The sequence below is a fragment of the Eubalaena glacialis genome, chromosome 1 (assembly GCF_028564815.1).
Source record: "Eubalaena glacialis isolate mEubGla1 chromosome 1, mEubGla1.1.hap2.+ XY, whole genome shotgun sequence".
Classification (NCBI taxonomy): Eukaryota; Metazoa; Chordata; class Mammalia; order Artiodactyla; family Balaenidae; genus Eubalaena; species Eubalaena glacialis.
Window position 1 is genome coordinate 118,964,693 of NC_083716.1, and position 18,312 is coordinate 118,983,004.

The following is an 18,312-nucleotide window of genomic DNA, read 5'->3' on the forward strand; positions in this document are numbered from 1 at the left end:
CAGTGACTTAGCTCTGAAGCCTCTATTTTAAACTTGAAGCAGTTATTAATAATATGGAAAAATGAAATTTTGTAAACTTTTGTCCTCAGCTTTTTCACTGATGTTGCTGGCAGGTGATAGCATGATTATTAGAATGTTTGTTTCTAGAAGAGTACTGTAGCTATAAGGTTAAAGGCATGTACTGCGGGGAAATTTTTTTTTATCCTCACTAAACCTGTATCAGTGTCTAAAACTTCTGTCTTAGAAAATATGTTAGAATATCAGAGCAGCAGCGATAGTAAGGTGGCTTTGCAGCTGTTGAAAGTTTTGACCTCAGACACTGAAGTGTGAATGTTGTATGTTAAAAATAAACAGCAAAAAGAAAAAAAGGGGGTGAAAGAGCTTTTTCATATTTGTGTTTTATTAGTATATGACTAATTTGTTTTTTGCTATTTTAAGAGTAATTAGTTGGAAGTGATTTATTTATTTAAGAAAAAAGAGCAGGGCTTCCCTGGTGGCACAGTGGTTGAGAATCTGCCTGCCGGTGCAGGGGACATGGGTTCGATCCCTGGTCTGGGAAGATCCCACATGCCGCGGAGCAACTAGGCCCGTGAGCCACAACTACTGAGCCTGCGCGTCTGGAGCCTGTGCCCCGCAACAAGAGAGGCCATGACAGTGAAAGGCCCGCGCACCGCGATGAAGAGTGGCCCCCGCTTGCCACAACTAGAGAAAGCCCTCGCACAGAAACGAAGACCCAACACAGCCAAAAATAAATAAATAAATAAATAAATTTATAAAAAATAAAAAAATAAAAAAATAAAATAAAAAAAAAGAGCAAACTCTTGGGCTAGTGGCTATTTGCGAAGTTCTCTATATGCACATTGGAAGTATTTGTAGAGTATTTTACTTAGACCTTTGTCCTTTATCCTTAGATAACTTTACATGAAGGCTCTAAAATGTTAAGAGGGTTATGTGCTACACTGTTGGCAAGAACTATGACTTCAGTTCAGTGTTCATTTCTGGTTATAGGCATCTGTCATCGGTGCTGGGGAACAAGTTTGACCATGGAGCTGAAGCCATTATGCCAACGATCTTTAATTTAATTCCGAACAGTGCCAAAATTATGGCCACCTCTGGTGTTGTAGCTGTTAGGTTAATCATTCGGGTGAGTATGTTATGGGGCCGTACATAGAGTAAGCAAGTGGTAAATATTGCTGGTTGATAAGCAGTTATCAGAGACATTTTTCATTTGAGTGAGTATGTACGTGGAGTAATACCGTACGTACAACATTGGCCTTTTTACCCCACGTAACTGTCGCACATGAGCCTTTTACGTTCCCTAGTGTGAACTCTGGGTGTGATGCATAGTTACTGAGGTGTTGCTCTTCCACCGTCATCGGTTTTAAACGTTTGAACACGGGTGTCTGCTTCTGAGTGTATACTCTATTCTTTATGTGTCCAGGTATCACTTCTGTTCTTCCCTCCTTAATCCCCAGCCGTTCCATTTTAGGTATTTGTGCTTGTGGTTTTGTTATTCGCCTGACATTTTATTTAAATAATTGTACATAAGCCCAGAAGCAAAATGTTATCTTCAGTTAAGTTTTCAAAACACTCATTTACTTAAATCCAAGTAATTAGCCAAGTAATTTACGTGCGGATTTTCAGTAAAACCTAATAGTTCACAAAAGCTTAATAAGTTCTTCACATCACCTTCTCCCCACTGTCAAGTCCCTTTTCCCCAGAGGCAACCCTTGAAACTGGGTCTTGATGTTAACTGAAATCTATCCAGAATATTCGTGATTACTGTGGGTTGCTTACTTCATATTATTTGGCGTTCTTACTGTTTGCACTGCCTACTTCAGGTATTAAACCACAAGCCGTTATCAGACATTTCTGTTGAAATAGTATTAAACTATATTGGCCTGCTGACTGCTTTTTACTCATTCAGATCTCTACTGCTCAGGTAATTTAGACTTCATACCAGTGATTTGTTTTGATTTTAGACTTGCTTACTTGTCATCATGTTGCCTGTTTTGGCTCTGTAAATTCTGTCATGCCCTTTGGCAATATCCAGTGAAAGTCTTTCTCCTTTTTAAACTCAGTGAAATTCTAATCTGAATATGCAGGTGCTTTAGGTAGGTTAGTAAGGAAGTGGTTGTCTTAGCTTTGCATTTTCAAGTGTTCGCCTCTGATTTTTGTTCTTTTCCGCAGCACACACACATCCCTAGGCTAATACCCATCATAACAAGCAACTGTACCTCCAAGTCTGTCGCCGTTAGAAGGTAAATTTTTGAAGAATTTTTCTCATTAGTTGTGAATTGTTTAAAAACCGAAACAAATTTCAAATTTACCTCCATGCAAAAAAGTTTATGTTTGAAATGGTTAATATGATTTACGATTGCTGTGATAGATGCCTTTGGACTGAAGGCTCATGATCTCAGTTGTCTGGAAAGCTAATTGGAAGGCCTGTTACTTCTGTCTGTGTGTGTAGTGTGAGAGCGAGTGTGTGTGTGGGTTATGTGGGAGGGGCGGGGGGGAGGGGGAGTGTATCCCCTGCGCATTTTCTTCCTCACATGGTCCCTCTGCCTCTGTCACTGCTCTGCCCCATTCCCTGAGTGAAGGCCATGGCTGCCCGCCTGGAAGAAACGTTGTGAAGCTCAGCGGCCATTATTTATATTAACGTAGATAGCAGGAGGTGTGTGTTGTTTGCAGCTTCTGATGTGACTCCTGGCACTCTGAATCCTCACCAGTCAGGCTTGCGCTGCTGTCACAGTGACTGCACGTCGCTACTCAAATTTATCACCACAGCCTAGAACTGTTCAATGCTAGGGACCGAAGTGTTACCCCCTGAGCTTCTTATGTTGAGGGGAGGTAGACCCTGAAGGTACAGCCTGGGTGGCCCGCAGGGGCTTTGTCTTGGGTCCTGCTGAGCTGCCCCAGCCCACGTGTGGGGTCAGGGCTCTGTGCTTCCAGCTGGGATCTGTGGGTCTGGACTGTTGACTCAGAGGCTTTCGAGTCCTAAAATCTGTGGACCCTCTTCCCAGGAAAGTGTAGATACACAGAAGTTTGTGTAGGTTTTCAGAGGATTCATGGACTTAAGCCTTCAGTAGACCAGGTCAGGAGCTTTGCGGGGTAAATGAATGCGGGCCTGGAGAGCAAGCAGCCTCTCGGCCCTGTTCCTGTGGTTCCGCGTCTTGATCCAGCCCAGGAGAGGGCCCTTCACTCCAAGGCGTCGAGCCCAGCCACCCCTGGTCGCCCGCTGTTCCTCTCCTTTCCTGGGCTGTCACGTTGGACCTGCCAGGGTTTCACAGGCGGGGGGATCCTTCCAAGCGTGAGGCGGCCCCCATCGCCATCGTGTTCTCAGCCACATGGAAGGCAAGGGAGAAAAGAGGAGAATGAGCCAGCTACGTAAAGCCAGGGAGAAAGACGCGTTCTCCTTCCACCGAAAAGGCTGACTGTTCCGGCAGCGTGGCTCGGTGGAGTGTCGCCGACCCACAGCCCAGCTGCCCTCGGGGGTGGAGCAGCTCCGGGCACCCCCCAACCCCCCAAGGCCAGTGCCTGGCCATCGAGGTGCGGGCTGGTGGTGGACTTCCCACGCGCTGGGGAGGGAGTTGTTCTGCGGGCTCTCGGTCACTTCGGTAGAAGGGGCTTGACACTCGGTGGAAGCTCAGTGAATGGCAGCCATCCTGAGACTTCGCTGCTGCAGTTACATTGTCACTGTTGATTTGGGTTTCCAGGAGCAGTTTGGAAAGCGTGTTTGCTTTGGGCAAGGCGGTTCCTCTGGTGAAGCGACACGTCTCTGTGGGGAACGTTACAGGATGTTTAGCGTATCAGTCGACTTGGGCTGCTGTAACAGAAATACCGTGTGCAGGGCGGCTTAAACGACAGGCGGGTATTTTCTCACCGCTCTGGAGGCTGGAATTCTGAGGTCAGGGTCCGGCAGGGTTGGGTTCTAATGGAAGCAGCTTGCGGGTGCCGCTTTCTTGCTGTGTCTTCACGGCGGTGGGGGCAGGGGAGCGCCCTCTAGTGTTTCTTCTTAGAGGGCCGCTGATCCCGTCAGTCGAGCATCGCTCTCAGGACCCCCATGAACCTCACTGCTCCCCCAGGGCCCCGTCTCCAAATACCGTCATGCTGGGGGTTAGGGCGTCAACATAGGAATCTCAGGCAGTAACACTTCATTCCCTAGCATTGAACAGTTCTAGCCTGTGGTGCTGAATTTGAGTAACGACGTGCAGTCACCGTGACAGCAGACATGCCACCCCTTCACCGGTTTCCGAGCCGCACACCCAGACTGGCGTTCCTGTGTTTAGTCAGAGCCACGTGTCTTACTGCTGAAAGGAGTCCTAGGGACCATCTGGGCCCAGTCCCTCTGCCTTCAGGAAGGGAAAGAGAGCCAGAGGGGGCAGTGTAACCAAGGCAGTGCGCTTTCTGTCCTGTATTCAACCTGTCGCTAGCTTCACTTCATAGAACTTCTAAGAAATGGATTGCCCTATCTCCCTGCCTTTAAGAAGTTTATAATTTAGTTGGGGAGATTAAAAACAATAATGCAAAGCAATGTAAGAGTAAGTTGCAACATATGTATCGTGGATTTAGGAATTCAGAGGGCAGTGATTAAAACTAGCTGATATATTCCCTAGAAGCCTCGTAGGCAAGTTAAAAAAAACTGTGTTGCCCTTTGAATGAGGAGTAGGACTCGGTGAAGAAAAGACACAAGTTCTAACCAGATGTGCTTAAGTAATGCAGTGTTTAATTAATGCCAGCATCAATGTACTTCAGTATATGATTTTAGCCTTCTAAAAAGTTGAAAACAAAACCTAATTTACATGGGATATTTTCAGTGAAATAGATTGTTCTGAAACACATTGAAGACAAGAATTAGCACTAAAGATGGCTGGATTCACTAAGAAATAAGTAAACGTAGACATATGCATACACACATAAGGAGACCAGGAAAGTCCACACCAGGAAATGACATGGACAGAGGGCGGAGGTAGAGTGACCGTGGCCTGGACTGGGGTGGGGGGGACAGCGGTGGTGAGAAAGGGTGTGGGCAGAGGTCAGTGTCTCTCCTTGGAGAAGGTCTGTTTCGCCGACCGCTCCCCCGGCCCCCACTATCAGCAGCAGCCCTGGGACTGAGCTGCGCAACTCCCCTGGGCCCTCCTGAAGCTCCTGTGCTCCCGGCACATCACGTGGTAACTGTTCCTTGTTTGTCTTGCTCGCTGGACCGTGCCTCGGTTACCATTGTATGTCTAACATCTAGCATAGGGGAAGGGTTTATTCAAGATTTACTGAGTGATTAATTGTGTGGATTATGAGGTTTTGAATTGGGAAGATCATGGGAAAGAAAGTCTGATCGTTAGAGAAAGATTGCCTTCTGATTTATTTCCTTGAGTGGGTTCCTTAAGTCTAATAATATTTATTCCTACAAAGATAGTTATCCTGGAATTTAGAAAAAGGAAATGATGAGGAGGTAGGACCTGTAGTGGTGATATAATCCAAAGGAGATGAGACCAGCATTGTTTTTGTGTACAGATCAGACCAAGAAAGATCACAGAAGTGAAAAGAAAGGATGTTGAAAGGTTGCAGAGAGGAAAATGGCCAAGTAGCTAGAGAAAAATCTGTTTTAAATACTTGGCAGGAAAATTGGGTAAACACTTTGTTTTCCAGGGTATGTTTTACTTTTTTTGTACAAGGCATTCTTTGGAATTAATGCAAAGACTAATTCCCTGATTCTGTAATGTACTCGGATCTTTTGTGCACCTGTAGCTCCTGTATTAATGTACCATTTGAGGTAGAATAAAAACAACAGTGATACACCCTTTCAGTAACATTGCCATGAAGCCCAAGTTTCTGATTTGAAGGGAACTCTCCTGTATCCTGTCCCTATAACTTTGTGATTTTTCTTCTGGACCACCATAGGTGCTTAATTATTTTGATCTGCTTTGGTTTTCAGTCAATTCTGATTCCATCTTTATGTTCCATTTTTTGAATCATAAAAAAAAATAGAAGATGGGACTTCCCTGCTGGTCCAGTGGTTAAGACTCTGCACTTCCAATGCAGGGGGTACAGGTTTGATCCCTGGTCCGGGAGCTAAGATCCCACATGCCTCGTGGCCAAAAAACCAAAAAAACCCCTATAAAACAGAAGCAACACTGTAACAAATTCAATAAAGGCTTTAAAAATGGTCCACATCAAAAAAAAAAAAACTTAAAAAAAAAATAGAATAAATTTATCAATTATAAAAAGTAGTGTTGGGTCACTTAAGAAAAAAGCTTTTATTTTCATTAACATACAAATGACTAAGTTACATGTTTTTCTCTTTACAATTTTCAGGCGCTGTTTTGAATTTTTAGATTTACTTTTACAAGAATGGCAGACACATTCACTGGAACGGTGAGCATCTGATTTGCTGGTTTTCCCTCTGAATTGAATCTTGAGATTTAATATCTCAGCGAGTGGTCCGACCCACTTTTTATAAGAAGTGAAGGAATCCAAGCGTTTATTTGCGTGATTACTGGTGTTATTTCTCCTGATGCTGATGTGAGGCACCTACCACTGGCAGAGGCTCTCAGTGAGCTCCATTGACTGTCACGTTAGCCTTGAGGTGTGACCCGGGGTGCCCCGGGACACTGCATGGCCAGGACTCACTCTGCAGTGGCTCTGATCTGCTGCCTGGCATCCTGTCAGTCCCAACGAGTTAAAAAAGGTTTAAAGCTGCTCTTAGTAGGCGAGGGGTAACTTTGAAAATCCTTAAAGGAATTTCACTCATTTGAAAGTTTTCTTTTTGATCCCTCTGTATCAGCAGTTTTCTCTTTATTCAGGCTGGTGTGTGGTAAGTTTCACATCCTCATGATGCAGAATTCTTACAGAAGCTTGTCTCTATTTTGAGGTTCATTCTTTGCCATTTTTAGTTCCTGTCAATTTTAGGTGCCTGTTATTCTTTCTGAGTTAAATTTGGAGCTGATAGATGATGATACTGTGCCACCCGGTTTTTCATGGTGTGTTGTGTAGTTTGTGAAGAACTTTACAACATACTAAACAGGTTACGAGTAGTGGGAGTTTAACACATGAGTACGCCTGGAGTCCAGTTCAGTCCTGCAGTGCTCAGAGACGAAAAAAGCCAGGCCTCCCAGAGGTGAAAGTTCATCTGAAAATACTTTGGATCGAGAAGATGGTCACACGTTTAAAAAATATTTTCTTCTTCTTTACTCTCTTGGGTATTATATCCTCTTTATTTGGTGATAGTTTTGGAATTTAGAGTGGGAAGGTGCAATGAGGGATTGAACACCAGGGCCAGGTGAGCAGGGCAGGAAAACGTGATTGACTCAGATGTGGCCTCATGTGTTTATTCACTTCCCGCTCAGCCTTGCCGCTTGGCAGGTTCTCACCAAATGCCTGCTGGATGAGTGAAGGACTGAGGACTGAGGTGGGGTGCTGGTAAGACTGGCGCCTCGCCTCTGTCCTGTGAAACTCTTCACTCCAGTCATTTCCCTTTTCTTAAAACCGTTCAGTATTCAACGAGACAGTTTAACGATTTCTTCTCAGCTAGGGTAGAACGTAACTAAGAGAACACCTCTGTATAAAACAGAGACATAATTCCATAAAATTGTTCGTGTTACGTAGGGGAACTTGAAAAAACATTCTTTAATTACAGAAACCTGACGCAGAGAGTCTCTGCAGTATTAGGATTATTACTAGCTCATTATAATTTCCATGGAAACTTGTTCTGACCATGGAGAAGGAAGGGTTTCGTTGTTTGAGTTCATAAAAGATTGAACTAAGTAAGCATGGCCCGAAATACATCAGCCGTTACTTTAAAAAAAAAAAAAAAGTCCCAGGAGAGTAGGGTTATCAGGTGCTTAGGTGGGGAAGGGGTGGGAATAGGTACTGGGACAGAATCAGGAATGAGTTAGCAGGTCTGCGGAGTGTGCTGATTTTCTAGGCTGTGTGTTTGTTGACTCTCTGGGCACAAAGGGCCTATACCTCCCACGTTGCCGTTTGGGAGTTATTTCTCAACACCTGTTGGTATCTGCATAAGACCATATATTAATAATTGTTCCTGCTTTGTCCTCTAAATATCCAGACACATATCAGTATTAGCGGAAACAATAAAGAAGGGAATACACGATGCTGATTCAGAAGCACGGATAGAAGCCAGAAAGTAAGTGTTGGCTGAACACCACTTTCCCGATTCACTACTTTTATATTTCAGGTGCACTGTCCAGATGGCCTTACGAAAGCTCATTAAGTCACATGGACATGTTTTGTTAATCATGACCTTTAAATATGACCCAAAAGGCCATTTCAAAATATCTCTCTAGTTTTCTGTTTCGAGGGTTGTTGAATTGAGTGTCCAGGCCTGAAAGACTGGTACTGTTTGAACATAAAGTGGACTGAGGTAGACACAGAAAGCTCATTTTTAAATTTATGAGAAATTGCTGCGTGAGCCGGCAAAGCACCTGTCTGCGTGCCCCGTGTTTTCTCTCACTCACTAAGCTCTGTGGGTCCCCGTGACTTGCTGACTTGCCGTGAAGAATCCCGCTCACAGGGATCCTTTCCCTGGGATCACAGCTCTGCAGGCATCAGGGGGGTGGCGTGCCGGGGCAGTGAGCCCCTCCAGGAGGGAGGGGGGCTGATCGCAGACCACAGCTCTCTGTCCCCGCTCGCGTTTGGGGCCGTCTGGCCGTCGGGACTGGTTATGCTGCAGTCGTGAGGCTGAGTCCCCACGTCCAGCGCCATCCTGCGGGTGAAGCTGCCTTCGTGACCGTAAGTAGCAGAAGCTTGACGCCAAGATGTCCTCCCCCTCGGGCAGCTCAGAGAGAAAAATAGCTTCCCGTTTTGCCCTGTGGCTGTTTTTCTGCGCTTTTGTAGTTGACCAGCTCTTCTAATTGACCCGGGTTACAGCCAGTCCTTACATCCTGGCACACTGCGGACTTGCTCAGCTGCACGAGCACACCCTGACCCAGTACTTACTGCTCTGACTGCTCTCTCAGTTAAGCCGTGGTTCCCTGGTTTCGGAGTGTGTGGAGGACTCACTCTTGCCCCTGCAGTGCTCACCGCAATCTCGCGCTGGGAAGCTCCTACCAAAAGAAGGGGCATGACGAGCGGTGGCTAAAAAGTAAAAACTACTAGGAGCGGATTTGTTAACGGTCTGCGTACGCTGTTCTTCACCCTCGTCTTATATTTGGTGCCTCCACCCCAGTTTTTTCTTGTCCTTTGATCGTAACACAGTACAGGTTTCAAGTAGCTGTGAGCCTCGTCCTGGTTTTCTTTTGTTCTCGTTACCTAAAGCCGTTTTAAGTACTTGGAACCAGGGAGCGTCACGTTGCATTTATAGAAGCGTCCATGACCGAGGCCCCCTCGCGTTCTGGGTGTAGTTCTCGTTGGTTCGGCTCCATCTTCCCTGAGTCTCCCAGTCCTGCAAGTCAGGCTCTTTCATTTCCATTTTATCCATTTCATTAACGCGACTGAGAGTCAGACAGCTGGGCCGGAGTCACCGAGGCCGGGAGCTGGGAGGTGAGGCTCCACCAGACGTCCGCGGTTCTCACTCTTTCTCAGGCCGCGGCCGCCGCCGGTCGCAGGGGCTGGTGGCGGGGGGCGGGGAGCGGGTCCCGTCCCTGACAGCATCCCGGGTGCATAGCCGTGACAGGAGGCCGCGTGTTTTCCAGGTGTTACTGGGGTTTCCACAGTCACTTCAGCAGGGAAGCGGAGCACCTGTACCACAACCTGGAGCCCTCCTACCAGAGGGCTCTGCAGAGCCACCTGAAGAGCTCGGACAGCGTGGTGTCGCTGCCCCAGTCGGACCGCTCGTCCTCCAGCTCGCAGGAGAGTCTCAAGTAAGGGCTGCGGCTGTGGAAAATCGGCTGCGCGAGCACGCAGACTCTCCCTGTGCTTTTGTCCGTCTGCGTGCCGTTGCCATTCCCCCTTAATTCAGGTGGAGGCTGGTGCTGGGGAAGATGCTGTGGGGATGGTGAGAAACGAGTGGCCTGGTCCCTGGTCCCTGGTCCCTGGTCCCTGCGGCAGGTAGTTTGTACTTCAATTTACATGGCAGTCCTGGAACACAGTTTTGGAGTAACACAAGCGAATTGTTCAGGGTGTCTTCTAAGACAACAGAAGCGTTAACTTGGAGACAGCTTTGGAAAGGGAGGGCTTTCAGACCCTGGGACTGAACGTGCTACCATCTTCTCTCGGTACCTCTGATCCCTGTTGCTGTTTAAGACTTCCCTCTGTGTGTTTGAAAGGTAGTCCAAAATACAATGCTAAAGCTTTTCCGAAATCAGGGGTTCATAAGATTGTGGTCCAAGGTACCTGTAGAATTCTGAGAAGCCTGAAGCAGTCCTTTATTATCATCATCTCCCGCTGTAGATTGTACTGTGTCAATGCAGATACAGTGCACCTTTGATAATAGACAGACGTATCCGTTTATTTCCAGTCGGCCGCTCTCCGCCAAGAGAAGCCCTACTGGCAGTGCCACCTCCAGAGGTAAGGCGGGCGCCGCGGAGGAGGCCCTGAGCCTGGGGCGGGCTGAGCAGCGGCTGGAAGGGTCTGCGGAGGGCCCGCCGTGCCCTGTGCTCCCACTGGGCCGGCAGACCTGTCCTCGCCCACAGAGCTGCCGCGGGGGGCGCCCCTGGGCTCTGAGCACGCGCCGGGAGAGCGGGGGCCACTCGGGATGCTCTGAGCAGCAGGCAGCAGCGGCTGTGGGAGGACAGGAGGGGACGTTCCCGAGAGGGGGCGCGTCCAGCTGGGGGTGCGCCTTCCTGCCACCCTGGCCAGACACGATCGAGTTTTCATTACTTCGCTGCTCACGTGAACCAGAAACGTGGTCCATTTCTGTGGGGTTTATGGTCTCTGATGATGGGGGCGTGCGGAGCTGCGGCCACCTGTCGTTTTCTGCAGCATCGGCTGAGCTGTGTCCAGTGAGCAGGGGACACTGTTGGCCGGTGCTGTGTGCTCCAGCCTTTGTCAGAGCTTGACGTCTGTTCTCAGGAGAAGCAGGGCACGCGTCAGCGATGCACGTCTCACATTCTCGCGTGGCCCTTACCGTCGTTGCTAAGGTTCCCTCCTCCCCCTGCAGCTTCCACAGTCAGCAGCAAATCCGTGTCCACCACGGGGTCCCTGCAGCGCTCTCGAAGCGACATAGACGTGAACGCAGCCGCCAGCGCCAAATCGAAGGTCCCCTCGGCTCCCGGTGCAGCGCCCTTCAGCTCCGCGGCGGCCTTGCCTCCGGGCTCGTACGCCTCCTTAGGTAACCAGCCCCGTGACCCTTCCCCCGAGTCTGCCGTTTGAGATGACCCTTAACCTCTGCTCAAAGCCATCCGTGTAGCAAATTACCAGGAACTGGAGTTGAGGCGGTTGCAGGGCTGGCCTTTCAGAATAAGTGCGTCTGTGCGCTGACCTGTGCTCTGACCTCCGCGCTGGCCGCTGGTTTACAGCCACCCTTTGGTGGGTGTCGCCGCTTCTGGGGTGTCACCCTGGTCGGGGACGCATCCCTCAGCGCCGCGTGCCCCTTCCCGGCTGCCCAGCCTCCTCCTGTGTGGCCAGAGCTGGGTTTCCTCCCCTCCTGACCTGGGTGGAGAGCCTGAAGAGGGGGCTCCGGAGGAGCGGGAGGGACTCAGCAACCAGCACCCCTGTTGTACAGAAGGGTGTCGTCCTTCCCTGTGTCACCTTGGGAGGAGCGGGTACCTACTCCAATGAAAGCCCGAAAGAGTAAAAAGATTATTTTCAAAAGAGTATCTGACAGAGTGCTAGGTCAGTTTTTCAGCAGACACTGCACGTCTACTGTGGGTAAGGCTGATAGTTTATTTGAGTTTGTTTTTGTGAAAGCAGAGTTGTTCAAAGCCAAAGTCTGGAGACCTTGCTGGATCCATTTTATTTTGGATTTTAAGGAAATGAATACAATTCAAACTTCATGAAACAGCGAGACTTATTACTTATGTGGTTTACAAACTAATTCCAAAGTCAGTCCTACAGCTAATATTCTGAAAGCACAGAAGCAGAGCGAGAGAACACCGAGAGGAGGTTACCAGGCCCAACCTTGAGTCACTCGGTGACCTTGACCAGGCCGTGTTTCCTCTACCCATAAATGAGTTGTAATAATAGCCACCTAATTCAGACACGGGGTGGGGACAAGTGACATTATATAAAAGTCCTTTGTCAACCATTATCCTATACGGCGAAGGAAACCGCGGTTGTGATAGGAACGTTATTAGTTTAAAAGGTAAGGTGTATGTTGTGGGACGTTGTTAAGTCGGTCTTGTTTTCTCTACAGAAATGCCTCATTGAGATTGGGAAGATGCCCAGTAAGGGCTCTCCTTTTCTCTTGTTTATTTAACTCTTACAAGATCACGTAGGCGTGTTTAGGATCCCCTGTTGGTGTGTGCTTACCAAGAGAGAAGTCAGGTGGGACGGCTTTCTGTTCATTTCAGTTCCGTTTGATCCACCTTGAGAATCTGTAGTTAGTGTTTGTTTCACTGCTTGAAAACCTGAGTAAAGTGACAGCAGTCCTTGTTTTTCGGTGCATAGTTGAGCTATTCTAATATGGACCCTGTGGACTCTGCTTGGTGCTAGTCAGAGCACTCGGGTCTTCTGGTCTGATGACACAGAACTGACCTTTCAGAAGCGCTGATGATAAATTTTCAGCGCCGTGTTACCTCTTCGAATGACAAGACTGGAGTATTCCCCATTCGCCCAGCATTTCCTGAGAGCTCGACCTCTGCTTTCCTCATGTCCAAATCAGCAAGAACCAAAAAAATCAGCCCCCCAAATAGAACATAATCCTTCGGAGGAGCAGTTACAGGTACTACCGAGGTTGACACGTTACGTCTGTGAGGAGTGTAGCGTTAAAGCTGATGATCCTTCTCCAAATTTCTAGAGTCCAGACGCGTGAGGGGAGACACGGAGCCCCTAGGCCCTGGCTCAGGTACTGAGCTGCATGGCCTTGCTGCTCCCCGTGTGGCTGGGACAGGCCTTGCTGCGGCCAGCTTCTTGGAGCTGCTCCCTGGCTGCCTCTGTCCTTTAGTTCCCCGCCCCCCCTTATTCTGCTGGTGCTTTGTTCCAGAAAACAGGGGCCCCTTCAGAGGATGAGGTTGGGCCACATCAGAAACACAGTCAGGCTGTCAGCTGAGGCGCGGCCCTGGGCTGCCCTTTCGTGTTTTGTCTTCTGGAGGCGGAAGCACATTCCCCTACGCTGATTCCGGTAGAAGGTGCACTTACTCGCTTCCGACTCTGCTTTGCTGTTGAACTTGTTTCCCTTTTAATTTTATTTTAAACCGTACTTTTGCTTCTTTAGTAGCCAGTAATAACATTCTGCTTTTTAATTTTTTTGATGCGACTAACTGTTCCCTGTTGTCCCTTCCCTTGTTTTTTAATTTGCTTAAAGATGGCACTGCCACCAAAGCGGAGGGTAAGCGGTTTGTCTCTGTGGCCAAGCTGTGTCTCCCTCTCACTGGTCCCCTGTCCCCACGAGTGTTGCCTGGCGCCCCCGCCCTCCCCGGGGTCCCTGCATGACACGTTGCACGCACATCCCTCCACTCTTCTTCACCCTGTTTCCACTTCCCCCGACCTGAGCTCTCCTCTCCTTTCTTGTGTGGTCGTTGTGCTTGTGAATTTGGGCCCTGAGTATGCTGTACGTGGCGTCGCTCTGAGCCCACACTGGGAGGGGGGTCGCGTGACCTCGTGGGTCCCAGCTTCTGTCACCCCCGAAGCACCACCTCAGCTTCCGTTTCCTCCTCCTCACTTTGTGCTTTTGTGGGCCTCTCAGGATTTGCCTTTCCTCTTTCAAACATAAATTTAAGTGTCAGTCGTCAATTCAGGTTAAAAGCTGGTGAAGGTTTTCCAGCAGGTAATTTCTAGACATTAAAAAAATTTTTTCCTCTCCCCTAAAACTGCTGAATTGTATGATACCATTTCTGTTTGTCTCACTGACGCATACCCCATTCATTCATATACTTTGGTTCATCCACTCAGCAACCTTGTCCTCCGTGACACACGGGGATATAGCTGGTGGAAGAACTACACAAAGCCACGTCCACTTTGTTTTCTTTTTGTCTCATTCTCAAGAGGCTCTTTCTGATGTTTCATCCTTTTGAATTTTAGATGGAGCTATTCTCATTGGTACAGGTCTTTGATTAGAACGTGCTAGACAAGGTCGACCTTGCAAAGTCTCTAGATAGTAAGCACGATGTTTCAAATAATTGAAATTTAGAGTTAACGTCGTCTGCTTAAGGGAGTGGCTTAGACCCACGAACCCTCAGGATGATTTAACAATTAGGAACTGCTAGATAACTTTCCTGTGTTATTTAGCCACTCCAAAAGGCCAGCCGGCAGAGTAGGCTGGGTTTTATCTCGAGATGTGCACTACTTCCTGAGGGACTCGCAAAGGAAAAATCGGAACAGAACTTTTAAAAAAGACGAGCATAGTCTCAAGATCAGTGTTCTTTTCTGTGTAAAAAAAAGAAAAAAAAGATCAGTGTTCTTCAAACTCATCTCATCGTAAAAATCACCTGGGTGCTTGCTGCAGGGGCAGAGTCCTAGGCCCTGCCTCCCGAAAATGCTGATTAGGTTTGGAAGGAGCAGGGCACTCTGAACTTTCACCAAGCCCCGCTGGTGGTTCTTGGGGTTGGATAAGTTTTTGAAATGAAAAGCTTCCAAAATGAAAAATGGACAAAAGGCCTATGTCATGACGAGGGCGTCATTTGTGATAGGAGACTGAGGCTGGGTGTGACTTTCTTCTCTTTTTTTCGTTGATATGAGTCATTTTATATTTCTGCTTCCCCAAGAAACCATCCTGAGTATTTGCTCAGCCTAGACGGATGGGGAGTGGAGGGCGGAATACAGTAATGTATTTCGTCTCATCAGATGAAAAGTGAAGAAGTGACGCGGGAAGTTATACATTTTTTGCAGAATGCCCTGCTTGATTTCGTATACCTATATAACAATGAAAATCAGCCTGTTATTCCATGCAGCAGTGGGGATGTTGAACTTTTTTTTTCCTTCTTTCTGTGAGTTTTCTTTTACCTGTCCAGAGCAAGGTCAGAAGGTTGCTTACGTAGTTGTTGTGCTAGAGGCTGAGAATGAGAAGAAGTGTCTTTCTGGTTCTCCTTCTTGTGGGAAAGTGGAGGATGATCTGTGGGCCCTTAATCGTGTAGAGTTCAGAGTCAGCCAGAAGAGAACCTTATCGGGGCAGCCCCGTGCGCCTTGGCCTCCGTCCCAGGGCCGTCCCAGGCCATTGCAGAACTGGCCGCTCAGAGCCTCCAGCCTTGTGTGATGACGAGACAGAATACAGAGGCCCCGGGAGGCCTGTGAACTGGAGCCCCTCTAGGCCGTCATTTCTGTTTGTTTCAGCTCTGAAACTTAGCAGGGCTGCTTAGAAAAGCTACACATGCAGCGAGTATCACTTAGCATCTTGTCATGAGTTTCCTGTCTGAATTTTAGGGATCATTATGGGCCTTTTGAAGATTTGTTAATAAAGTCTGTTGAATATTTTACTATCTAGCTCCGGAGGCAAGCACTAGGCCCTTGCATCACGAACCAAAGATATGACTTTGAATCAGTGGTTGGATGCTCTAAATTCAAAATTCAGGCAATACATTTGAAACCTGGCAACTCCCTTGTTATCGTAATTGAGAAAAATAAATAGTCTTTGGGAGTTACCTATCTCACACACCAAGTAGCCACTCTAATGTTTATGACTAATCAGAAAAATATTGTTTGTGAAAAACTCAAAGCTCAACTTTTGGACGAAAGTTTATTTCCAGATTACCTTTCAGTGTGTTATTATGGTCAGTGATTTGGGGGATTTGGAAGAAGGAAACATTGATAGTGTCTGTTATGCTGCTCGTGAGAGAGTTTATTATGATTACCCTTGACCCTTGAACAACATGGGTTTGAAGCGCGTGGGCCCACTATAGGCAGATTGTTTTCAGTAAACTTACAGAACTGCACAGTCTGTGCAGGGCAGCTGTGGGACTCGAGCATCCCCGGCTGGCCCTGGAACCAGTCTCTGCGGGTACCAGGGGCGGCTGCAGATACTCCAGTTGTGTGGAAACGAATGACTCGCATCTTCTCATCTCATGCTTTTTTTTTTTTTCTTCTTCTTTTAAATTTAGCTGCTGGGTTTAGGAAATGTATTATTTGTGTTTTTTCCCCCCAAAATAAATAATTTTAAATGAAGAGTTAAAATACTAGAGTGACCTGTTGGTACCAACAACTTAGTGATGGGTTCAGAGCATAGGTGATCATATGTTACTAAGTGTAGTCAAAGGCCATGCTTAACTACTGGTGATTTTAATTAAGATTACACAATAAAAACTATGTAGCCTTGTCTGCTCTTCTGGAAAAGGAACTTAGATTTAGTTCTCTTTTACTGGGAAATAAAACATTTGGTATTGCTGTATGTCTGTCGAAGAACTCTGAATTTTAAGTAGTTGGCCTTTTTACACAATGAAAAAATATGTATGTATATAGAAATAAAAGTTTTATACTTCTTTTACTTTTATCTTTAAAAAATATGAGTAAAGTTATGGAACGGCGGGCGGTACTTGTAGGTAGCAAAATTTACAGGTGATCAACTTTCCAAATTTTGTTTCTTTCAAAAATGCCACGTGTGACTAGAGAGGTTGGGCTTTTTGTACCCCAGACAGTGGGTGTAAAAGCAGGTTCCTGGACCCAAACGTCCCAACTGGAGAGTGAGATTTACCTGGAGACCTTTTCATTCTCACGCCTCAAAATGGAGACAAAGACCCCAGCCGGGAGAGGCTGTCGAATGATGTATAACTGTGTTAGGCTAAACTGGATGTGGGAAAACCATGCTTCCAGGTTAAACCAGTTCACAGGTTTAGTTTCCCGTCCTGAGGGCTTTTCTAGAAGAATGGCAGTGTGACTGGCTATTATCAACAGGCCACGAGATATGGATGTTCTGTCTTTATTCCACAGAAGTCCAGGGCTGCACTGCTTTTACAGGTCTCTGTTGTCCTCTGGGTCTGCTTTTCTCTGGGTGTGTGTGTTTGTTGATGAGCCTCTTGTCTTTCCCTCCAGAATTTTTTTTCTGCTGTAGCATTCCCTAATACCTCATTACCATGTCTTTTACTTAACGCTGGCTTTCTTTCTTTTTTCACATCTTCTTTCTGTCCCTGTCAAAACACGGTATGAATGAATATGTCATTAACAGGTCATAGGGTAGAACTGAAGTATATTTTTACTGTTTATTACATTTATTGAGCAGGCTTTCTTTTTCCTAAAGACCACAGAGTATTTTACATCATGTCTTTAAAACATACACAGGCACTTGTAGTAATATTGCCAAATTAATAGGATGACTAAAACAAACCAGACCTCTTCCAATAAGGGAAATAGACATCTGAGTACAATACAACAGAGGCCCTTTAAACTCCCAAAAACGGATTTTAAGGGTGCTCTGAGGTTACTCATGTTAAGTCCCTAGGTGAGAGTTAAGAGTTGGCACTAAGCCAGCATGGTAAAAGTGCTGTATATCCATGAAAAGGTGGGCTTGGGGAGAAAAACCTTTGAAGATATCAAATTGACATGATCTCTCTCTTCACTTTGTCCCAGGCAAAGGAAAACCAGCCTCCCCTAATTTGTAACTAAACTCTCTTGTCACACAAGTTGTGCTTTCAGTTTTTGTTATCTGTGGTATCTGGGAAACCCCAAACTGATGAATAAGTGGTCTGCGTTTACAGCCTCCATGGGAACAAACATTGAACTTCTACAGAGGAAGCCACTGTCAAATCTGGTTTCTCAAGGTCCCCACAGATTAAAATATGGCAAATACGAGCTCATAGTCCAAAATTACATCCATGATGAGTGAGAAACAGCAGAGAAAAAGAATAAAAACATAATTAATCCTTCGGGACTTGAGGGTCTTTTATGTAGTATGAAACTGCTATATTTAAATGTTTAAAAGAAATAAGAAACTTGTAATTTTAGCAGCATGTAGAATTTAGTAGTCTGAGTGATCCTCCCAATTGAGAACAGATCACCCATCTGGAATAAAAGCAGTAAAGCCACTCATCTGCAGACTTAAGCAAAAGTCTGGGAGGTGAGGGCCAGAGCTGGTTTGAATCCTGAGGTTCTTGGCTGAATCCTGGAGACCTGAGGCATCTGCTCAGGATGTGGAGTGACAGGAAGTCACTGCATCCTCACTGGTGAACAAGAGGTTGACTCTACTGAAGAGAAGAGGACAAGAGGGAGTCCTCCCATTTTAATCTTAAGTACTGGGTGGCGCAGGGAAAGTAATCTTCCCTGAGAAGCTGCAGCCATAAATTGGGCCTTCGTGCAGGTTTCTGGTCAGAATTCATGCTACCTTGGTGGTCAGAG

The 18,312-nt window shown here is 46.8% G+C and overlaps 1 protein-coding gene across 1 annotated transcript in view; it reads left to right on the forward strand.

The window, feature by feature from the left end:
* The window catches only part of CLASP1 (cytoplasmic linker associated protein 1), a 268,149-nt gene that overhangs the window by 154,417 nt on the left and 95,420 nt on the right, over positions 1 to 18,312 (forward strand). Inside the window, exons 15-21 of the mRNA XM_061183060.1 lie at positions 1,009 to 1,144; positions 2,191 to 2,261; positions 6,313 to 6,372; positions 8,063 to 8,140; positions 9,648 to 9,815; positions 10,412 to 10,461; positions 11,054 to 11,224. Coding sequence (XP_061039043.1) covers positions 1,009 to 1,144; positions 2,191 to 2,261; positions 6,313 to 6,372; positions 8,063 to 8,140; positions 9,648 to 9,815; positions 10,412 to 10,461; positions 11,054 to 11,224 — 734 coding nt within the window. The remainder of the gene's footprint in view (positions 1 to 1,008; positions 1,145 to 2,190; positions 2,262 to 6,312; positions 6,373 to 8,062; positions 8,141 to 9,647; positions 9,816 to 10,411; positions 10,462 to 11,053; positions 11,225 to 18,312) is intronic.